The sequence below is a fragment of the Hemicordylus capensis genome, chromosome 5 (genome assembly GCF_027244095.1).
Source record: "Hemicordylus capensis ecotype Gifberg chromosome 5, rHemCap1.1.pri, whole genome shotgun sequence".
Lineage (NCBI taxonomy): Eukaryota > Metazoa > Chordata > Lepidosauria > Squamata > Cordylidae > Hemicordylus > Hemicordylus capensis.
Window position 1 is genome coordinate 204,714,680 of NC_069661.1, and position 21,929 is coordinate 204,736,608.

The 21,929-nt window shown below is 44.0% G+C and overlaps 1 protein-coding gene across 7 annotated transcripts in view; it reads left to right on the forward strand.

Moving 5' to 3' along the window:
• CRADD (CASP2 and RIPK1 domain containing adaptor with death domain) overlaps window positions 1-21,437 on the forward strand; it is a 69,387-nt gene extending 47,950 nt beyond the window's left edge. For 4 of the 7 annotated variants that reach the window (XM_053255806.1, XM_053255807.1, XM_053255808.1 and 1 more), the window contains one exon: window positions 17,031-21,437. In XM_053255806.1, coding sequence (XP_053111781.1) covers window positions 17,031-17,332 — 302 coding nt within the window. In that variant the 3' untranslated portion in view covers window positions 17,333-21,437. Of the gene's footprint in view, window positions 1-3,646; window positions 3,843-17,030 lie in introns of all 7 variants that reach the window. The other 3 variants (XR_008308548.1, XR_008308549.1, XM_053255803.1) reach the window with 2 other exon arrangements.
• Window positions 21,438-21,929: the final 492 nt, after the last annotated feature.

Genomic DNA, 21,929 nt, shown 5'->3' on the forward strand with positions numbered 1-21,929 from the left:
TAACTGGAACAATATTTTTATTTAAAGACCAAGTATGTCAAATTACTACAAGATTATTATATACAGTTCAGCCCAGTGTTAAGCATGATTATTTGGAAATCAACCCAACTGATTTCAACAGAACTTGTGTTTTTTAGGATCTCAATCTAAACCTTTTATGCTGCAAGTATTATGCCCCAGAGGCAAATTATTACTAATTATATATTTTAAATCAAGAATATTTTCAATGGGTTTCCCGCCCCCTGCGCTTTTTAGTGGATGACTGTTTGAAGCCAACCATAAAGCAGCTGGGTTTTCCTCTGTCACTGCAAGGTGTTCACAATAGCAGTTATTTGCTTTGAAATGTTAACAGAGACTGCAAAGATACAGGTTGCACTGTGTGAAACTAGAAAGCAGATTAGCTGGCATTGCTGGGCTTTTGTATGTTAAGCCTATCGGGCTCACTGCAGGGGTAGGGAAGGCAGCGCTAGCTAAAAAGTGCTTGTGAACTTAAGGCTGACTCGGTGGTGGCTGAAGATTTTGCGGTGCCTGATGTGAAGCACCAAATGTTGCCTTGCCCCACAACTCGGGTGGGGCCAGCCACCTTTCAAAACTAACCCTTGCAAGCTTTGAAAGTGGCACAGTGGGCAGAGAGTAGCGAAGGTTTCCAGCAGCCTCCTCTTCTCTCCTTGTGCTTCTTGCAAACTTTACAAGGAGTGTGAACAAAGCTTGCAGGCAGAGGCGCTCTTACTCCTGGACTTCTGGGCCAAAGTCCAAGGCCTCCACAGCCCCGGGGGGGCCCCAAATCCTCTTTAGTCTGTCCCGGGTGGTGTGGTTGCCTGGCCGAGCATGATGATGCTTAATTTGCAGGGGAGGGAGGCCTCCAAAGGCCTTTAGGCTCAGGCTCTGAAATTACCTAGGTGCACCTCTCTCTGCTTGCAGGGGTCAGATTGGTCCTGATCATTCCACCAGATGGTGGCAGAGAGGGACACCTTGCTGCCCTGCTGGCACCTCTGTTATCAGCGATGGTTTTGCTTTGCCTCATTAGAGGACCACCCCATGGCTGCCTGGCACACTGGGCAGAGAGGTAGCTGCCACCCTGTTACACTCCCACTGGACTTCTGGACATGATTTTGGGGAGGGAGGGAGAGTACTTGCATACATCAAAGAAGCAGAAGCTGCAGGGCACATAGGAATACAGTGGCAGATCAAGTGCTTTTCATTTGTTTCAATGGGTGCTGTTTGACTTATGCTGCCACTTTAGTAACACAGATGGAGACATATCTCAGATTCTGCTGGTAGAAACGAGCTTATGCCAGGCGCCTTCTGCCAAACCGTTTTTATTTTTTAAAGTGAAGGATTTTGTCCTTTGATTATGATGTCAAAATGAAAGTTTTGCAAAAAGCTTTCATTAAGTGGCTATCGTGCAACTTCGTTTGCCTGGATCAAGCTTAACAGCCTGCGAACAATAGTTGAAGGTGAACAAAGAGGTTCTTCAGACTTTGTAATTTATAATGTTTGTGTCATTAGAGTTATGATAATCTCACTGGACTCTTGAGAAACACTGGCATCTCTCCCATTCCATCTTAAAAGCTGTAGCAACCTAGCTTTTTTATCTATTTTATTTTATTATTTTAACTCTTGCTGAAATAGCTAATACTTATATGAGTTTTGAGTAGGTAACATTTATGTCCTTTGGTATTACATTTCAAGTAATTATAATCAATGTTTTATTTATACTCTTGTCTGATATAGTCTTGTCTCTGACCACTCAACCAGTCACCATTGGAATTTTTGTTGAGTAACTTATATTGAAGGGGTTGCTCTCTCTTTTGCTCACTTTGTCATAGGCTGACATCCAGACTAGTGAACCAAGGATGCAATAGGAGGTTTCCTCACTACTACCAGAGCATGCATGGTGAGGGGAGGGTATTATTTGTTCTGATCATCCCTGCTTCCATTGCCTTCCAAAACTATGTCCCTGAGGTCTATGTGACTCTTGTAGACATATATTTGGAATGCAAAGTACATAGGCAGGGGAAGATGAATGAAAATCACTCCCCCTCACCACCACACACACTATCAATGCACACTGTGGCAAGGATTCTGTTCCACGGTGCCCCTTGTGGTGACTTGCTGTATTGCAGCAGCTTTTGAGCTTCCAAGCCCTGTGCTGCCCTGCCCTATGAAGCCTGTTACTGGCTCCCCTGCAGACAGGAAGAGTATAAGATGCTTCATGTCTGAAGTCTCAGTAGCCTTGCCTCAGTACCAAGGTTCGCTTGTTCTGATGCAGTTGTCTCTATTGTTTACTTGGTTTGACCCCTGTCTTGTCTTATCTTTAACTTCTGATTATCTTCTGGATCCTGCTTATTTACTCAGCTTGACCCTCAGCTTCTCCCTGACTCTTGGTTCCTGTCTAAATCCTTTGGCTCCTGACTCTCTACCTGGCTTGATCCCTGGTGTGTTTCTGTCTGCCCCAGTCCCAGGTTTGAACTTGCACCAGGGATGTGCACAAATCAAGGTTTGAGCACGGACTTGAAGCTGAACTGGTTTGTGGGGCCGCCAAACTGATTCAACTGGTGGAGAGTGGCAGCAACGAGCGGCACCTTTTAAAAATGAAGAGAGCAGGTCCTTAGCTCCTCCAATGCCGGTCCACGCAGCTTCCTGCTGTGGTGGCACACCCCCCCAGCAGCCCATGTACGCCAGTGGTGCTCTCCCCAGCAGCCCTCGCACGGTGGCGGCAAGGCAGTGGTGCACACATGCACGGGAGCTGCGCAGGGGCTGCTGCCACAGGACACTGAACCTGCTCTACAGGTGTCACTCACTGCCGCCCCCAGTGCCACGCTCAACCAGTTGCATCGGTTTGGTGGCCCCACAAACCAGTTTGGCTTGGAATCAATGCTTGAACCTCGATTTGTGCACATCCCTAACTTGCAGCCTCTAGTGACTACTGCTCATGAGTCAGCTTCTTGAAACATGTTCCAGTTGGGGGGAAGCTTCTGGCTACATTAAGATCAGCTTCTCCACTGTGCGTCACAGTTGCTGCTGTATCCTTGCTTTGTTAGTCAATATATCAGTCTTAGTACTCATTTATTTTCTCTTGTGAACTGACCTCTTACATTTCCAATCTGGATTTATTTTGCACAGTGACTGTGACTTTATAGTGCATTCCTATAGCTTTGATTTCTAGACAGTAAACTGAGGCTCCCACCAGTAATTAACTTTTAACTAGTTATTTATTTTAAAAAAATATGAACTACAAACATAACACATTACACATATTACTTACTATAACAATTATACTATAGAGTTTAAAAAATATATATAAACACATTGTACCAACATGAAAGTGTATATATATTCTAGATATAAATATCAGTATAAAAATACAGGAATTAAATAAATCCAATAATAATGATATTAATTAATCAAAATGACAGTCTTCTCAAATCAATGGAAATATCGGCAGCGTTTTAGACTAAGTATCGTGTAGATTATAGCTATTAAAACTTCATCTCAACAGTTCAGTGATTTCAGATACATCTAACTTTTTTAAAAAGAAAAGAAAATCATCTGCATACATTAATTTCTATATTATAGATTATTCTCCAATAACCAATGACTAGCTTCCAGTGCAACACCAGTATATAATTTTGTCTCATTTCAGGACTCTTCTTTTGATTTTAACCCTTCACCTGGAAGTAAAATCCCACTTGTGACATTGTTGCCAGCACTCTGACTTCCACACCCTGGCAGAACATTTATAAGGTTCCTATGTGCTGGCCACATCTGCTGTTTGCAAACTGCTACACTGTAGAGCCACAATGATAAGCCATGGTTAGTAAGCAGTGTGTGGCTGCCAGGTAAGTCACATGTGGTTCTTTATTCCCTGATGCATTTAAAGTGAAGGAAGCCGGGGTGGCGGTGGAATAAATGAACTTGTCTTTGCTAAGAAGCTCCAGGTGACTGGGGGGGAGGGGGGTGAACAGTGGCACAACTTTATTCAGCAATGCCATCTCTTGCCTGCGTGTCGGTTTTGGGAAGCCAGTTGTGCTGCCTCCTAGCAGAACATTGCTTTTGCCGTGAGATTGAAAATAAAATAAAATAGAAACCCAGATACTAAAATGCAGATCCTAGCTGCCACATATACTCCTATCCTGTAAAGTACATGTGAACATAACATCAGAATATAAGAAGAGGCCCACACCTATCTAGTCCACCGACCTGTGACCCAACAGATGCCTCTGGGAAGTCCACAACCAGGAGATGAAGGCATGCCCCCTCTCCGGCTGTTACTTCCCTGCAACTGGTATTCAGAGGCATCCTGCCACCGGCTAGATGAATTGTTTGGAAGCTTCCATTTCTCAGTGAATGTTCAATGTAATCCACATTCATTGTTCCCAGTAATTAGAGGATTTTAACCTAAACCAATTTGAACTGCAAGGGGAAAGTAGTAGTCCTATTGTTGGTCAACTTGAGAGACAAAAGCCTGGGGGCAGGGGGAAGCAAAAAAAGGGGGGGAGCAGGGCTTTCTCACTTTTTTGGGGGGGATGCCCCCCCCAGTTCTTTTTCAGACTTTCACATCTCTAGTCCTGACAAGTGCCAAGCCCCACCGCAACCCCAGCTCGTTTTGTGGAGATAATGTCAGGCAATTTTTCCAGATGCTGGAAACAAGCTGCAGCAGCGTTCTCAAACTTGGGTCCCCAGACGTTGCTGGACTACAGCTCCCATCATCTCCAGCCACAATGGCCTTTGGCCATAAATTTCACTCGGTATGAGTGGATACTCATACAATGGCCATAAAAAGTCATTGGGGCTGCAGATGATGGGTGTTGTAGTCCAGCAACATCTGGGGACCCCTGAGCTACAGAAAATGGCTATCTGCATGGTGCCCTGCTTGTCAGCCTCCTGAGTAAATGACGCGCTAGGTTTCTGGTCTGATCCAGCCAGACTTAGGCATGGGGGCAGCATCCTGAAGGAAGAGCTGAGCTAATAAACTAACCTCAATGGTAAACTAACTAGGGGTTAGGGATGTGCACGGACCTTTTTGGAGGCCCTTTTACAGGCCTCTGAACAGTTTCAAACACTGGGCAGTTTGAAGTGTTTGACTGGTGGGTGGGGTATAACTTTAAAGAGAGGGGAGGGTGCACTTTCTACCCTACGCCACCCCCACCGCGCACATCCCTAATAGGGGTGGATGGGTGGTGGTGGTAAAGACACGTTTCACCCAGGACACTATTTATCCCTGGGCCACCCCTGAATGAAGCCAGGCACTGCAGTTACGTTCATATGATTGTGTATAAGGAAGCAGCGTTTTAAACAAACAAAAAATCCAATCTGAACTAAATATAGCTGCTCACTGCAATCTGTAAGATTAACTGCATTATATCACAGCCTCTAGTACATGGCAGTTATTTTTATTATTGCAAGAATGAACAGCTGTAGCATAAATTAAGGTCTATGACCTTAATTGTTGTGATGCTGTGCCTGAGGAAATATTCTTTTTTAGAAATATCCCTAATGAGAACACCATTTCATCCTTAGATTATTATTGATAGCAATACTAATAACCTATAAAAACCTAACAATAATATTTTGAGAGGTTTTGTATGGGAAACCACAAAAAGAAGACCACAAAATTTCCTCAGGCTTACCTTATCTCACTTAAAGATGGGTTATTTGGATGAAGGACCTTTTCCTGTGTCATCTTCAGTATGTAGAATTAGCAACTTCCCTTACATCAGACTTATGTGTTACTCTCCAGCTGTCCCAATTTAACTGGGACGGGCACAATTTCCTGCTCTGATCAATACAGCCATCCTCCCAATTATCCCAATCTTCAAAAAGTAGCTTCTCAGGCCTATGTTAGCTATAGCTTTTGCTTATGGAGTTGGCATTACAAAGGAATTTGTAGGCAAACTCATGGAGGTCAGGCCTATCGATGGCTACAAGGCTTGATGGCTATAGGCTACCTCCACGTAGCTCTGCTCTGAATACAGTTGCAGGGAAGCAACTGCAGGAGAGGGGGGATCTCTTCATCTCTTGCTTGGGGGCTTCCTAGATGCATCCAGTGGGCCACAGTGGGAAACAGAATACTGGATTAGATAGCCTTGTACCTAGGATATTCTTATGGTCTTAATTACCTACCAAAGGGATTACAAAGGAGCTGCCAACCAAAGTTCTATATAAATTTATCTTATTCATTTTAATTAATTTTAAAAGATATTTACCCCACATTTTCCTGAAGATTCAGGGCAACTACATAACACAATAAAAACACAATTCACAGCAATTGATTAAAAACCCAAAACTACAAACTTTTATACACTTTACCATTATGGTGATAGAAAAAACTATAACTCTTGATCTGCCTTTCTGGGGGTTTTCTGAGTGTAGGACACTGGGTGAGGGTACAACTCATTGTTATTTATGCACTAACAGCAAAATTGCCTCACCATGACAGGTTCAGTTAGCTTTCATGTCTCAGTTGTTGTGCCTAATAAAACGCTGTTCAGTGTGGAGCCTTTAGTTTGCTAGTCACTCTGGGGTGAATGCTGCTTTTAGGTGCCTAAAGAGATGCCATGTGGGGCCCCAAGTTACACAACGTTATGAATTCATTTTTGGATTTTTCTTTCTCCTAGACTTAATATAGTGCTGTCCCTTTTAAAAATACTATTTTCAGCCAAGCCAGTTCCGCAGAAGCAAGCCACTTCCTAAACAATAAAGCAAAATAACAGCAGTTTCAGCAATACATCATAAATTCCCATAAATACACCAATTCCCCAAGCATCAGCAAGTCTGAGCATAGATAGCCAAGTTTCGCAACCTATCTTGTGTGCTCAGTGGATTCTGCCCTGAGTAACATGTGCATCTTCTACTTCCTCATTTATGGCAATATCTTATCACTTACTGAGGAAACGGTCATCCTCATTCCAGGCTCAACCTGCTGACGAAGGCCTTTTGTCAAACTACTTACAAATAGCTTTTGCCCCAATAAGTGGTTAAACTCTGTGCCTCCTTACAGCAAGACCCATGCCATCCAGACCCCCAACTCCTATGGAGACCTCATCCAGTACATTAAAAAAAAATGCAGAAGCCAGATTCTTTTATATGTCAGTGCTGACTCTACCCCACCTCCCATTCTCTAATCTCTGTTGTAAATGCAGCACATAGGTTACTTAGGGAGCTCTCTTATACTGTATACTGTCTTATACAGACCATTGGTCCATCTGGCTCAGGGCTGCTCAACTTGGCCCTCCTGCAGATGTTGGCCTACAACTCCCATAACCCCTGGCTATTGGTCACTGTGGCTGGGAATTACAGGAGTTGTAGTCCAAAAACAGCTGGGGTGGGGGGAAAGTTGAGCAGGCCTGATTGAGCTCAGTGTTATCTACACTGATTGGCAGCAGCCCTCCAAGGGTTCAGATAGATCTTTCCCAGCCCTGAAACCTTCTGCATACAAAGGAGATGCTCTTCCATGGAGCTACAGTTTTTCCCTAAAAGTAGATGCTTTTATTATTGGCTAGTTCTCTTGGCTTCTCCCATTCCATTGATATTGGGGAGGAATGGAGAACAAGACCGTGGAGGAGGGAGAATAAAAGACTGGCTAGCTCAGTCAGTCAGAGCTGCCACTGACAATTATATGGGGGAGATAGAGGCCAGAGGAGTTTGAGAAGGGGAAGCGCTTAGCTTAGCCCTCCGCTAACTCCCTTGGTTTATTAATACATTACATGTGTTTGACAGATGTCTCTTAGCATTTTTTTTTAATGCCGTCTTCCATTGTGCTAGTGAGCAAGAAAAAACATCTATTTTGTGAATTAGGCTGCAGTATTGAAGGAAGCTGAGATAGGGAGGACAGGGAATCGGGGTGAATTTTTTGGATAGAGGAAGGGCTGTGGTCTCAGCCCTTAGATAGACCACTCTTGGGGAAGAGCTGGTCTTGTGGTAGTGAATTGCCCCCTTTGGTTGCATTTGAATGGGTGATTACATGTGAGCACTGTGAGAGATTCCCCTTAATGACTGGAACTGTAGCAGAGTGGAAGAGCAGCTGCTTGCATGCAGAAGGTCCCAGGTTACCTGGCATCTCCAGGCAGGACTGGGAAAGATTCCTGCCTGAAACCTTGGAGAGCTGCTGCCAGTCTATGTAGACAATACTGAGCTAGATGGACCCAATGGTCTGACTCAATTATAAGTCAGCTTACTGTGTTCCTATATGCAGAGGCGCTCTAAACCCCAGACCTTGGGGCCCCAGTCCGTGGCCTCTAAGGTCTGGGGGGGTCTCCAAATGGCTGGGGAGGCTCCTACAGCCACCCCGTGCCTGCCTGCCACGCCACGGCTAACCTATGTGCCATTTTTTAAAAACAAAGCCACCGCGCAGCTGAGGGAGGCCTGCGGGGGGAGGGAGCTGAGTAGTCAACCTCCACCACACCTGGCAGCGGCAATGGGGGGAGCGACTGCTGGACGCATCCACTCTGCCCAGCTATTGCTGTGCACTGCACAGGCACGCCTTGCAGTTCACAGCAGCCGCTGGGCAGAGAGGACATGCCCAGCAGTCTCTCCCCTCATTGCCGCTGCCACTGCAGGGGGAGGAGGAGGTGGTCGACTACTCGGCTCACGCAGCCACCGCTTGGCTGCATGGCAGCTTTGTTCTTCTAAAAAAAACCAGCATGTAGGTTAGCCATAGCAGGATGCCCCCCCCCCAGGTAGGTCTTGGGGGTCTCGCAGTGGGTGGGTGGCTCGTGGAAGGGCCGTTCCAGGCACCAAAATCATCTAGGTGCACCCCTGCCTATATGAATATGGCAAATATTTATATACTGTTTTTCAATAAAAATCCCCCCATGTGCTCAGAGGCAACCTACTGAATTGTTTCTAAGGGACTTTCCATACAAATGTGGGTGGGGTGGGGATTACCAGTTTTTGTGGAGAGATTTTGGAAGTAAAATTAGATAAGAAACTAAGAATGTGAAAGGGAACACTCTCGCTTAGAGACTGGCAAGTAAGGAGGAAGTCCTGCCCCGGAACTGTCACTCACCCTCTCAAGTCAGGCACTCAGTTAACAGCTCTACTTGTCTGAAGGGGAAGCGCCATAACTGTGATGGCTGGCGCTTCCATGAGCAGCAACCTGGATGCAAAGCGCCAGCCATCCTGGTTATGGTGCTTCCCTCTTCAGACAAACAGCACCTTAACTGTGAGAGGCTGGCTCAAGGGAGTGAGTGTATAAAATTGTGCATAGAGTAGAGAGAGTGGACAGAGAGAAGTTTTTCTCCCTCTCTCAGAACACTAGAACCAGGGATCACCCATGAAACTGATGACCAAGACGTTTAGGACCAACAAAAGGAAGTACTTTTTCGCACAGCGCATACTTAATCTATGGAATTCTCTGTGATGAAATTTGGTAAAAGCCATTAGCTTGGATGGTTTTAAAAGAGGCTTAGACAATTTCATGGAGGACAGGTCTATCAATGGCTACTAGTCTGGTGCTAAGGCCATCTCCAGCCTCAGAGGCAAGATGCCTGTAAATACCAGTTGCAGGAGAGCAACAGGATTTTGGACTATATAGGCCTTGGGCCTGATCCAGCAGGTTTGTTTTTATATTTTTATGTTCATCTGTGAAATCTTAGTAGAAGCAGATAGGTGGATTTGTAGGGGCCTGAGTAATACTGTAATATGAGCTCAGCTGGGAGTGGAATCTGGAGGGCCAGGAAGCAGAATGCACATCTGGGCAATAGCTCCCCTCCCACACCATTAAAATGTGCCAAAGGCGCATGTCCACTTGTAGCAAGCACCAGTTGTCTTAGATGCAGAGTGAATTACAAGTTGTAAACTTTTTTCTCTTTAATTTGGGCCTCCAAAGGTCCAACTAAAGATTTCCCATTGAAACTGAAGGACACCTTCCAAGATGGTGCTGAAGCTCAACAGGGCTGTTTCTCTTACAGCAAACCCACCCCCCGCCCCCAGTGCTGGGTAAAGTGCAACACTGCGCAGTGAGAATTGTCACTTCTGTGTGTGCCAGGGGATCTGCGCAAGAGTATTTGGGTTTGGCTGAAGTATAATAAATGATTAGTGAACCACACTTAGGATTGATAAGAGCCGTCACTGGCTAGTGGAATTTGTAGTGCAGAGCACTGATTCAGGGGCTTGGTTGCATGCAATCTGCGCCCCTCCGTTTCAGCTCTGCTCTCTGCTACTGGGTCCTGGAGAGAATTCTTCTCGGCCAATGCTGCAGATGTCAGCCCAAACACAGTACCACCTAATGGCCCTTCTGCCTCTATACACTGCTGAATATTGCTGACTGTTGTTACTTCCAGCATTTCCCCATGTCTGTTTTGCAGCTATGCTGTGTATGATTTAAAAAAAAAAATCCAATAAAGTTTGTGAGAAGGTGTTCTTACTAAATCTAATGATAGCTGCCCGTTTAGGGCCTGGCTTCAGTGAGTCAATTTAGGTACAAAATCAGTGGCTGATATCCTGACTAATGCAGGTGTACAAGGACATTATGCCCACACATTATGCACTAGCTTATTGTGCCAAGTCTGGAGCTTGTGTTCCAGATTAGCGTTGTTGTAATGCAAGCATGTCTGTTAGTGTCATTGTTTGCGGCTGTTGAAATAGGCAAATTGTACAAAAATTTGGCTCTTTTTACATGCCACGGTTAAATGAAGTGGATATATGGGTGAAAGCAGATCTTGAAAACAAATCAGAAACTAGTTAATCTGGAAGGTTATTTCAGTATCTAGTCATCTTTATCAGTGTTTAAAACAAATTTCAGCTTTGTTCCTTTGTGCTATAAGTTGCACTTAGCATTAATCATCCATATGTCCTGTTCTCTATAAATAGGATCACTTTATAGCAAAAATTACACTACTTGCTGTGCAGTTTTTTTGTCATACTATATAAAATTGAATTAAATATTCTTTTAACTTTAGTCTATATTTTTATACTCAAATATTTTTAAATTTTGCATTTGCTGTTATTAATAATGATTTCTGTTAGATATAAGATAGGAAGAAAAGAGTAGGACCATATTTGTTATGTCCTATCTGGGGACATTTTATAATATAAGGTAATTTTATGCCACACTATCTAGTGTGTGTGTGTGTGTGTGTGTGTGTGTGTGTGTGTGTAAAACACAAAATACTTTTCAAATATACAGTATAATTAAGTATGTACTGCAGAAATATGTTGCATGCATTTGTCCAGCTCATTATATATACACCCACTTAATGCTTTTCTAAATTAATTGCACTCACCGTACCATTTTTAATACCCTCATTAGTGGATAAATCAAGCAATGCTTTAGAGGAAATGTGTTTTGTTAGCCTTATTCCCACAATTTTAAAATGATCCTCACCATATGAAATTCTTAAAGAAATGGTGATGTCAGAACAATGTTCTGGAATTCCTATCTAGAAGAGTCTACTGTCTAATAAAAAGGCATGAGAAGCAGCAGCACAGAACTGCACTTTCCTGGAAGCGTAGTTAGTGAGCTGTTGCCATAGCTGCAGTGCTTCGAGGAACATATGGCCTTTTAGGAATCACTGGAGACATTCCCACTTTGCTCCATTAACAAACAGTTGCTATAGTGCAGGCATAACCTCTGCAGCAGCCTGCTTATATGCTCCTGTGCCTTGCTTGTGGAAATCGCTATCTTCATCACTAGAGGTTTGAACTCGAACTGAACTGACCTAAAAAAAAAAAAGGCAGCCAGTCTGAGTTAGAACTGGGCCAACAATTCGAGGGGCGATGCTTGTAAAGAGGAATCCAGTGAGGATTCACCTTTACAAGCAAAGGGGAATCTTGCTTTTAAAAGGTTTCTTTTAAAACCTTTTTTAAAACTGGCAGGAGGTGGGGTGAGAGGGCACCTTAATGCCACCAGTTAAACCCTGGTGCTCTCCCCAGCAGCGTGGCCTGTTCTTTAAATGCTTTAGAGAAGCATTTCCAGTTTCTCTAAACCCTGGTGCAACCCCCAGCAGCGTGACTTGCATGTTGGTGGCGTGGTTCCAGCCTTCACAGATGCGCAGAGACCATTTGCATGACCTTCACGTATGCCCAGGTGCTATTTGTGTGACCACGCAAAATTGTGTCGTACAAATTGCCTTCGTGCATGTGCGGATGTCATGCAAATGGCTTCCGCACATCCGCGGAGGCCAAAACCACGCTGCCACCATGCTGCTGGGGGTTGTGCCAGGGTTTACAGAAGCCGCCGCTGCCAGTAAGGTGCCCTTTTGCCACCGCTGTCCCCCCGCTCAGTCACTCTGGGAAACCTTTTAAAGGCAGGATTCCCCTTTGCTTGTAGAGGTGAATCCTCACCGGATTCTCCTTTATAAGAATAGCTTCTCAAACTGGTTGAACCTGTTTAATGGAACAGACTGGACCGCTGGCCAGTTTGACCAAGCTGGTTCATGGACTGGCGGTTCCATGCACACGCCTATCACCACAAGCAGGAAGCTAGCAATACATGCTCAGAGATAGGCAGAAGGGTTTTCCCTAGGCAGAAATATCTTTATGGAACTAGATCTATTATGGAACTAGATCTAGATCTTCCTATGTCCCTATGTTACCTCCCCTCACACCCGGTTTATATCTCTCTACATTCCTGTTAATATTATTTTTTATGCAGGACAAACCTTATTAAGGAACTGCTAAGGAGCCAGAAAAGAACATGCCTTTCTTTCTCCCTACAAAGCCCCCTGAAATGACACACATGCCTTAAATATACTACTGTTTTAATAGGGCAGACAGTATTCATTGCTGCTTCTGTGTCAGGTTATTGTTAGTCTGAGTGGTGGACATGTTTACAGTTAAAGGGCTTTTTGATCCCTACTGCAAATGCTGCTTGCCACATGCAATTCACTTGTACTTCTTATTTTTGAGACACATAGAAGGCCTTGTCAGCTGTGTTTTCAGCTTAAAAAAAAATCTTAAAGGGATGTCCACACCATTGCCTTAATACGTAAACTGGAAGAATCTGTTTTGGTCTTGAGTGGGTTGTCAGTGGGGTTAGAACCCCAAACAACTTTTTCTTGCCTTACAAGAAAATCTCTCTCAAAGATGCAGTTTTAAAGAAGGAGAAAGAAATAGTAAATTTGCACAATACATTTCTTATCTAAAAGCAAAAGAAAAGAGCAAGCAAAACATACATTATTGACAGATAATATGTTATTGTAAGCCCTGTTCAGTTATTATATTGTAATACAGGTATCTGTACACATATAATTCTGTTTGAATTGTGTTCACACAAACACAATAGCACAGTCACTATGCATGCATAGGTAAGCCTGTGTAGAGGCCCCCGTCAAATGCAGGATACAGATAGGAAGTATGCTACTCTATGTGCACTGGACATAATGGGTAGAAAACGGAATGTGTTTACAGATTTGTACATTCATACATTGTATACCGATTGTACATGCATTGAAAAGGTATGAATAGGGATATAGTTAAGTCTTTTGACTGTGTTGATAGATTATTGCTAACCATTTCTACAGCAATTGTGGTATACAGGGTGCTTTGGGATTGTTTCCTCATTCTTTCTTGTTTAGATTAAGAACTTAGAGGCGGTGATGACCAAAGCTAGCCATCTGGGTACAGACTCACGTGTCCAAGCACATTACTCTTACTTCCTAGATCACATGGGGCTTCTGTGAACCACTTTGCTTTCCAGCTGATCAGTGGTGTCTCTTTCATATAGTACAATAAGTGTGACGCTGTATGAGAATTGTAACCATAGCATAAGAAGCCATAGTTTTGCTACTAAAATCATCTCTCAGAAACCTTGTAAACAATATTTTCCTTTTCTCCTGTATAGATCCCTTTTCTCTGACTGACTGCTTCATTAAAGCTTTATTATCTTAGGGCTCTATTATCAGTCAAGCAAACACACACACACACCCCTCTACCTTTAGCATGAGAGGGGGATCTGTGTGCAGGTGTTATTACCCACTTGAACACATGATGAGGCATAAGTGCATGGAAGTTGCACTAAATAAATGTTGCACTGCCCCACCACCATATGATCACATGAGTATGAAATGTCTGAACTACCCCTGAAAGTGCCATTTAACTACTACTTTAAAGTAAATTGTGTCGTGAAAGTGATTAAATCGAACAGAAGCTGACTTGTGCTGTGTCCGACCATTAGTGCATCTAGCTCAGTACTGTCTACAGTGACTCTCCAGGGTTTCAGATTGATATTTCCCAGCCCCACCTGGAGATGCCAGGGATTGAACCTGGGACCTTCTGCATCCACAGCAAATGCTCTTCTACTGAGCTACAACCCTTCCCCAGTTCAGACATCCCACCCTCCACCCCTGTTATTTTCCAATGGCGGAGCAGCATGCTAGGTGTGGGGAGATGTTTGTGCACACACTCCTCCCATTTATGATTCAGTGGGCCACTAGGTAGTATTGCCCAAACTACCTCATTGACAGTCAAATGTGTAGATAATTGGCCTAATCCAATTTTTTAAGCCATTGAGGCAAGTGCCACATTTTGTGGCAGTGAATTTCATGTTAATTACACATTGTGTGAAAACATACTTAGAATAAATGTGTGTGTGTGGTGGGGTTTACAGCCTTGAGACATTAGCTTTAAAAAAAAATGCTGCTGTAAATACTCTCAGTGTGGGTCGAGCAGTGGCAAGCAACATTACAGCTTCCACTCATGGCAGATTAATCTGGTTTCCCATAAGCAGGGAGCAGCTGCCAGAAGCAGAAAAAACAACCACTTCTGCTATGGGCAGCAAAGACATGTATGTTCTGTGCAACACTCCCTGGAGACACCCACCAGGCTTTCTCCCCGATGATCTTTTAAAAGGCCATCAAAATTTCCTGTGCCGCAAGGCTTTTAACTGAAACTTCTCTTGACTTTAACGGCTCCTGTTATATTGTTTTGTCTTTGTTCTAATGCGAGTTTATCTTTGAGATGTTTTTAATTAAATTGTACTTGTGTTTTTAACATTACTTTGCCACTTATTTGTAAGCTGCCCTGTGAGGCCCTTGTGAGGCCCTTGTGCCTGAAAGGGAGCTTATTAAATAAATTAAAATTAAATATTAAACCTTAAATAATAAATGCTTCTAGCCCTAAAGGCATTGTATTTCCCAGTCTGATTCAGGGTATTTTGAAAGTGCAGACAAGATTAAAATCACCAGTTTAGGTTTGCATAATTATGGCTTCCTGCTTCTTCCTGACTTGGGTGCAGAACAGGAAGGATATGTCTAGATCCTGCTGCCAGCTCTAGAACCAGTACTTTATGTTGAGTACTGAAAGAGAGGAAGCATGAAAGGCTGCAGCTACTAAAATAAAAAAAAAATAAGAATAACCAATCAGAGACAGGGCTTGGTGCAATACAGTCTTAAAAGTAGCTACCTGGTTCTTCTAAAGAGCTCCTTGTAATGAGCATGTATAATCTGCTTCAAATGGCTGGAACCATATGCTAAGCCTTGCCTATACTTGTGAAAAAGTTCTCTCTCAAAAAAGTTCAGGGCTGACTAGCGAGTTGAATTTTGTTTACGACTATCATGCTGCCTGGATGGGAGCTATGGACATGATGCTGGAGCTGTGAAGTCTGTTTCACAATGATGTTGTTTGTAGGGAGCTGCCTAATTATTGTTCTTCAGTGTTCATATCGTGCAGTTATAATTAGCACATATTAAGGTTGCACACACAACAGGGGCGTAGCAAGGTTGGAGTGGGCCCAGAGACAAAATTTTAAAATGCGCCCCCCCTCACTGAAGCTCAGCTCATGAAGTAAAGAAATCTTAAATGAGGCTGAATAGTGGTAACACAAAGCATAGTAGTGTGTGTGTGTGTGTGTGTGTGTGTGTGTGTGTACGTACGTACGTACGTACGATGCAAGTCATTTAATGGTACTAGAGAAAGACATACTGTTCTGGTAGCTCCAGAAGGAAGCCTGGGTGGGTGCGCGGTTGGGGGAGTCAGTCATGTGACTTGCCTCTGTGGGGCCACCCAAGGCAGTGGGCCCCCAGACAACTGTCTCCCCTTGCCCTAGTATAGTTACGCCCCTGACACACAACCAAATAAGCATGCATGGCAGAGGTACGCACGATCGATTGGACACACAATTGATTTTGGTCTCTTGGCTCTGCCACTCACCAACACACGATCGGTACCACAGTGGTCACAGGAGGCGGAAGTCATCCAGCATCCCTCAATGCACTGAACCAGGAGTGCAGTACATTGAGGGATCCTCCCTCAGTCAGGCATGCTTGCCTCCTGGCTTTGTGTGTGCGTGGTCTGCCAGCAGCACACCCACCCACATGACCCCAAACCTGAGGTTAAGGGTGCACTTGCACCCTTAAATCCAGGTTAAAGCCTGTGGTAAATTCCCGGGCTTGGGGCCGAGGCAGAGCCGGGATTGAGATGAAGAGCCTCATTGAATGGCATTTATCTCCCTTTTTGATACAATTGTCAAGGCAGCAGAACTGAAGGACCAGTTCCAAACTGCACTAGTCTTGTCATCTTTAGAGATACGGAAACCAATTCTAAAATTACTTTTTGAAACTCTGAACTTACAATTTCTGCCAGTGGTATCCATGGAATTTCAGTGGGCTCTCTTTGTATCCTCCCAAAACACTGGGTGGGGAGATTCCTTTATTTACTCTGAAGGCTCCTTCCCCTTTGCTGTCACTACTAATGTGCCCATGAGGGATATGGATAAAACATTTGGTGGTTGCCTAATTGCCTAGTGAACTTCTTGATCAGCTCAAACCAGAAACAGTTGGGGAAGTGGCTCAAGTGATTGATAGGCAGCTTCGTGCATACAGAGGAATTTCTTGGGCTCTATTTTGGGCCCCTAGTTAGTTCTGCAACCTAAGAACTTGGAACAAACAGATCTTTTTGCTTCTTAAGTGGTTACAGTGAGATTTATGTATAAAGTTTACATAGTGAACATTGCTAACATATTGTCCCCAACATTGGTTCAGAGTTCTACTCTAAAGTTACCCTTTTCCTTTCAGTACCAAAGCTCCAGGTTGCATGAAAAGTTGCTATCACTTTTCATAGTGATGGGTCTATTTTTTTCTTTCTTTTAGATGATGAGATCCCTGGAATTTCACAACATGTTTTGAAGAATCCACCAACAGATCAGCAAATTAACAAGCTTGCTAGAAGACTTGGACCTGAATGGGAGCACATTGTGTTGTCCATGGGCTTGACACAAAATGACATTTACCGTTGCAAAGTCAATCACCCATACAATGTTCAGTCGCAGATTGTGAGCGCATTCATCTTATGGAGGCAACGCTTTGGGAAGAAAGCTTCTGTTGAGACTCTGTGTGCCAGTTTGAGGTCAGGAGAAGTGGACTCTTCTGTGATCCAACAGATGTTTCAGTGAGCCTCTACTGTGATGGGAGGCTCTTGAGCACCGTCTGAAATGAAGTCCAATAGATGCACTGAGCTGTTATTGGTCTGTGTGCTCACTTCAGCAGCACATATACTAAAATTGGAATGTTATCAGAGTGTAATCCCAAAAAAGTCAGGGATGCCTCAGTCCCTTTAAGATGTCCCTTTAAGCATGCAGTTGAGTGTCTAAGGGAACAATCCTGTAAATGCTCACTTACTCAGGGTAAGCCTTACTGAACTCAGCAGGGCTTATGAGTAAACTTGCCTAGTTTAACTGCATGACTACAATCCATGTTCAGAGTTCTTTAGGAGTAAGGACCAAGCCACACATTACATTAAACATGTAGTTTGGCCCTGTGTGCTTCTTTAAAAAAACCTTAAATAGCAGCCAAGGAAGGGGGGGCTCAAGATCAGGACCACAGTACATGGGGAGAGGTATTTAACTTTTTCCTACCGCACATCAGTCTTGACAGAAATTACACCCCCAAAGCTGCTACTTGGTAATTATGGAAGCTTCCATTCCAGCGCTAATAGCAACTTCAGGTCGAGGGTAGTAGGAAAGCATTAAACACTGCATCTATGTGCTGTGGTCGTGATCCCAATTGTCCACTCCCTGCAGCTGCTATTTCATTTTTTTTTAATATGCAGGCTCAAACTATGCTTTTAATCTAATATGTAGTTTGGTCCATTGAAATCAGTGGGACTTGCTTCTGAGTAAACTTGTAGGGTTGGGATCATCCCTTTCATGGGGATTCCCAGATGTTGCTGACTACAACTCCCAGAATCCCCAAGCAAAAGTCATTGCAGCTGGGAATTCTGGGAGTTGTAGTCAGCAACATCTGGGAATCCCTGTTAGAGGGAAGACTGGTTGGGATCTTAGTCTCATTAAGGTTATTGGAACTTAAGAGTACCTAACTTTCTCTGGATTGCATCCCAATTTTGTAATAGCTTTTAATTTAATAATATAATAGTAAATCAGAACTATGAGCCAAGGTTCAAAGAACCTCACAGTCAGCCCCAAAAGGCTTGGGACTTGAAAAGAGTCCTGCTGGGACAGACTATAGGCCCTCCACGTCCAGCATCCAGACTAACGCTGCACTAGTGCAGCTATCAAAGAAACACCCATGAAAGAAAGTCACGTAGCTGAGGGATGCTCAAAGTTGCTCAGTCTCTTGCACTTGTTGTCTACTGACGCAACAAGGACAGGGGATAGCTTTGCGTCATTCCCTGCAACATAGATGGACTGAGGAAGAAGTCTCACAGCAAGAAGTGTACCACAGGTTGTGCAAGTGCACCGTTATACAGGGCAACACACTAGACTGGAATACAGGCTCCCAAATTAGCAGAACTAGCTAGTGCAACATTCTTGCACTAGTGCAATGTGAGTCTGGATGCCAACCTCTGTTTCTGACAGAGCCCCCTCTGCTGTTTGTAGGGGTGTGCACAAACCAAAATTCATGGTTCAGCTCAAATTCAAATCAACCGCTGAACCAGTTCAGCAGCAAGCAGTTTGTGCAAATCCCTAAATGCTGGTCTCCCAGCAACTATAATCCAAATCTGGCAGTTCCATTTTGCTCTCATGGCTAATAGCCTTGAATCTGTCTGGTCCCCTTTTGAATCCATCCAAGACTTGCATTTAGAGCTCTCATGTTACATTATCAGAACCACCTAGGGAACTATGATTTTCAGAAGCAGTTTGTGATACAGAATGGGAGCCTCCTAGTTGAATGGGCGGAAGTAAAACAAACCCCATTGGGTACATACAAGCAGTTCTTTAGTTCTTGTCCTTCATTGTTTTTATACGCAGCAGGGAGAAGGGAGGAGTAGAAAGAGGTTGCTACTGCTAAGCAGCAGAAGAGCCTCCACCAGCCTCAGAACAGAGGCAGACATGGGGTGACTGGAGTTAGCACTGCGTGAGGCACTCCTAACCAGTCAACAACCCCAACAGCACAATGCTGATGGCAGGTGCCCTGCCTCACATCTCCTGCTACTGAGGTTATGGATGCTGCCCTTTATTTTGAGCTGATGCTCAGCAACACTATTACAGCATCTGTCCATTGTGCCACCTCCCCATCTGCTGCTGATTAGTCTTATTTTCTAACTTTCTACAGAAAAAGCTCATTTTTCTTTGAATTGCAAAATATCTCTCTGTATATTTTTAAGGCTTCCCCATTCTTGTTTGTGTCTTATTCATTTCAGTATTTTTTGAAGATGGAAAACAATACAGCATATAGGTGCCAATCTATTACAATCTCTGGTCTGTATTGTACTGGAAGTTTTGGAAGTTTTCTAAGTTTCAGGACTGGGGATCACGCTACCATTTTATTTTATTATATTTTACTGGCTGACATCCTGACTTATGAAGCATGTGCTCTGAGGGACTGTGGGAATGCACCAGCTGCCCTCTCACAACTCCCCAAGTCTCCTCGTGCATGCGCTGATGCAAAAGAGCCCTTAGAGCTCAAAGTATTGCTCATGCTCTGGAGGCACTCTGTAAGATCAGGAACACATTAGATCCTCAGCAACATGATCCAGTCTTACAGAACACTACTGGAATGCGGGCAGTGCTTTGAACTCTAAGGGCTCCTGCAGAACAGTGCATGCATAGGGAGACTGGGGGAATTGTGTAAGGGCTCCTGCCCCCTACAGTCTCTCAAAGCGCATTGGCTTCGATAGTTAGTGAAGATGCTAGCCACAGAGCTTAAGAAAGCAATTCTGTGCTGTCCATTCAAAAATAAGGATGCTGGGAGATCTTATGAACATATTACATGATTACTGACCCTGATGAAGGGAAACGAAACTAAATGTTGATGTATGCATTGTACCAGATTTATTTATGTGTTGATCAGTGTTCCCTCTAATTTTATCATCAGTGAGCAGAAAGAGTTTTGTTCTGGGTGGCGGCAGTATCAAGGCAGTGTGCACACATCCCTCTCTCTCTCTCACTCACTCTTTCACACACACGCACACAGAATTAATGTATGCAATTTTTTCAATCTCCCCCCTGCCCCCAAGCCCCCACCTCAGCATTCTGCCAGCACCCCATTTCCCCCTTTCCCCAGCTGGGAAGCATTGCCCCGTTTTCCCCTCTCCCCAGCCAGGCCAGCCAGGCACAACAGGCTTTGCCCCCTCTTTTTACCTCTGAAAGCCCGCTGTGCAGTGTGATGGGATGGGGGCGGCGGCAAGCTCCTTCCACCTCACCTCCTTTCTAGTGACTGAAAGGGCTCTGCTGTCTGCAGCCTGTTTCTAGCTTTCCGCCCTGTGGGGGAGGGAGACGGCGGCAGCCCAGCCAGGGAGAGGGGGGGAATGGGGCAATGCTTCTCACCCTGGGAGAGAGGGAAATGGGGGTACCAGGCAGTTGGGCAGCAGTGGCAGGCACAGCAGACTGTGTGCCCGCCAGAAACTGCTGTGTGGGGGCCTGGGGGGTTTGTGTGCACATGTGCACACCTTAGGGGGAACAGTGGTATTGATTAATAAATTGGGTTTAGCCTTGATGTTTTGCACTGCAGTTGTTATACTTTGAGATCGGCTGTTATGGACCCCAGTATGATAGTACTGATGTGTGAGGTCTCATGCAGGTTGATCCTATGAAGAATTGGGTATATCTGCAAACTGAGCAAAGTTCCCTAATTCCTCTGATAATTGAGCAAAGAGGCACCTTTTTAAAATGGCGATTCTCTTTATTGAGCAAGGGGAGAACAACTGACTCTACTCAACCCCCACACAGCATCCCTCCAGTGGCTTTTGCGGGTGTCTATCTTATGTTTCTTTTTAGAATGTGAGCCTTTTGGGGACAGGGATCCATCTTTATTTATTTTATTTCTCCATGTAAACCGCTTTGGGAACTTTTGTGGAAAAACGATATATACATATTCATCTAAGCTCATTAAAATCAATGGGATTAAGTGCCACTACCTCTGAATAGGATTGCCGCCTTCTCCCAGAAGGTTATGTGCTACGTAAAAGCTAGCAAACATCTAGCAAATTGTAATGCAAAACATAGCTCTGTATTTTAAGTTTTCTTTTAATTTGTTTTTATTATGTTTTATTAATCATGGTACAAACACTTCAATCCATAAAATTTAGTTTTAAACATCTTATGTCTATTTTTCATAATTAATTCCCCAGCGTCCCATCTCCACATTCCCTTCAGCACAGTCCCTGCAATTTCAAATTCTCCAAAAGGGTTCTACTACTTAATCAGTATACATTTTTATGAGCCTTTTACAATCCTGCCACCTCTGATCCCAGCCTGCTGTTCTTTGTTCTTTATATTCCAGATAGCTGCAATGTATTCTAATACTAATACTTTGAAAGACCATATTTCTCAGACCAAAGTACTACATTTCCCCACCTCTTCCAAGAATCCAGCAATTAATGAATATTCCCAATATGCTCTAAAGTGGCCCCACAACTCCTGCACTTGAACAAGTGTTGGCAGTATTCCAGAATGTATTAAACATTCTACAGGAGCCGAGTGTATTTTCTGAACAACATCTTGCTAAATCAGCCTTGGATTCAAATATAGAAGACTTAATACTTGCCAATGCTGTCTCCAATAATGCTGGGGGTGAAGTTACCCTTCAGTT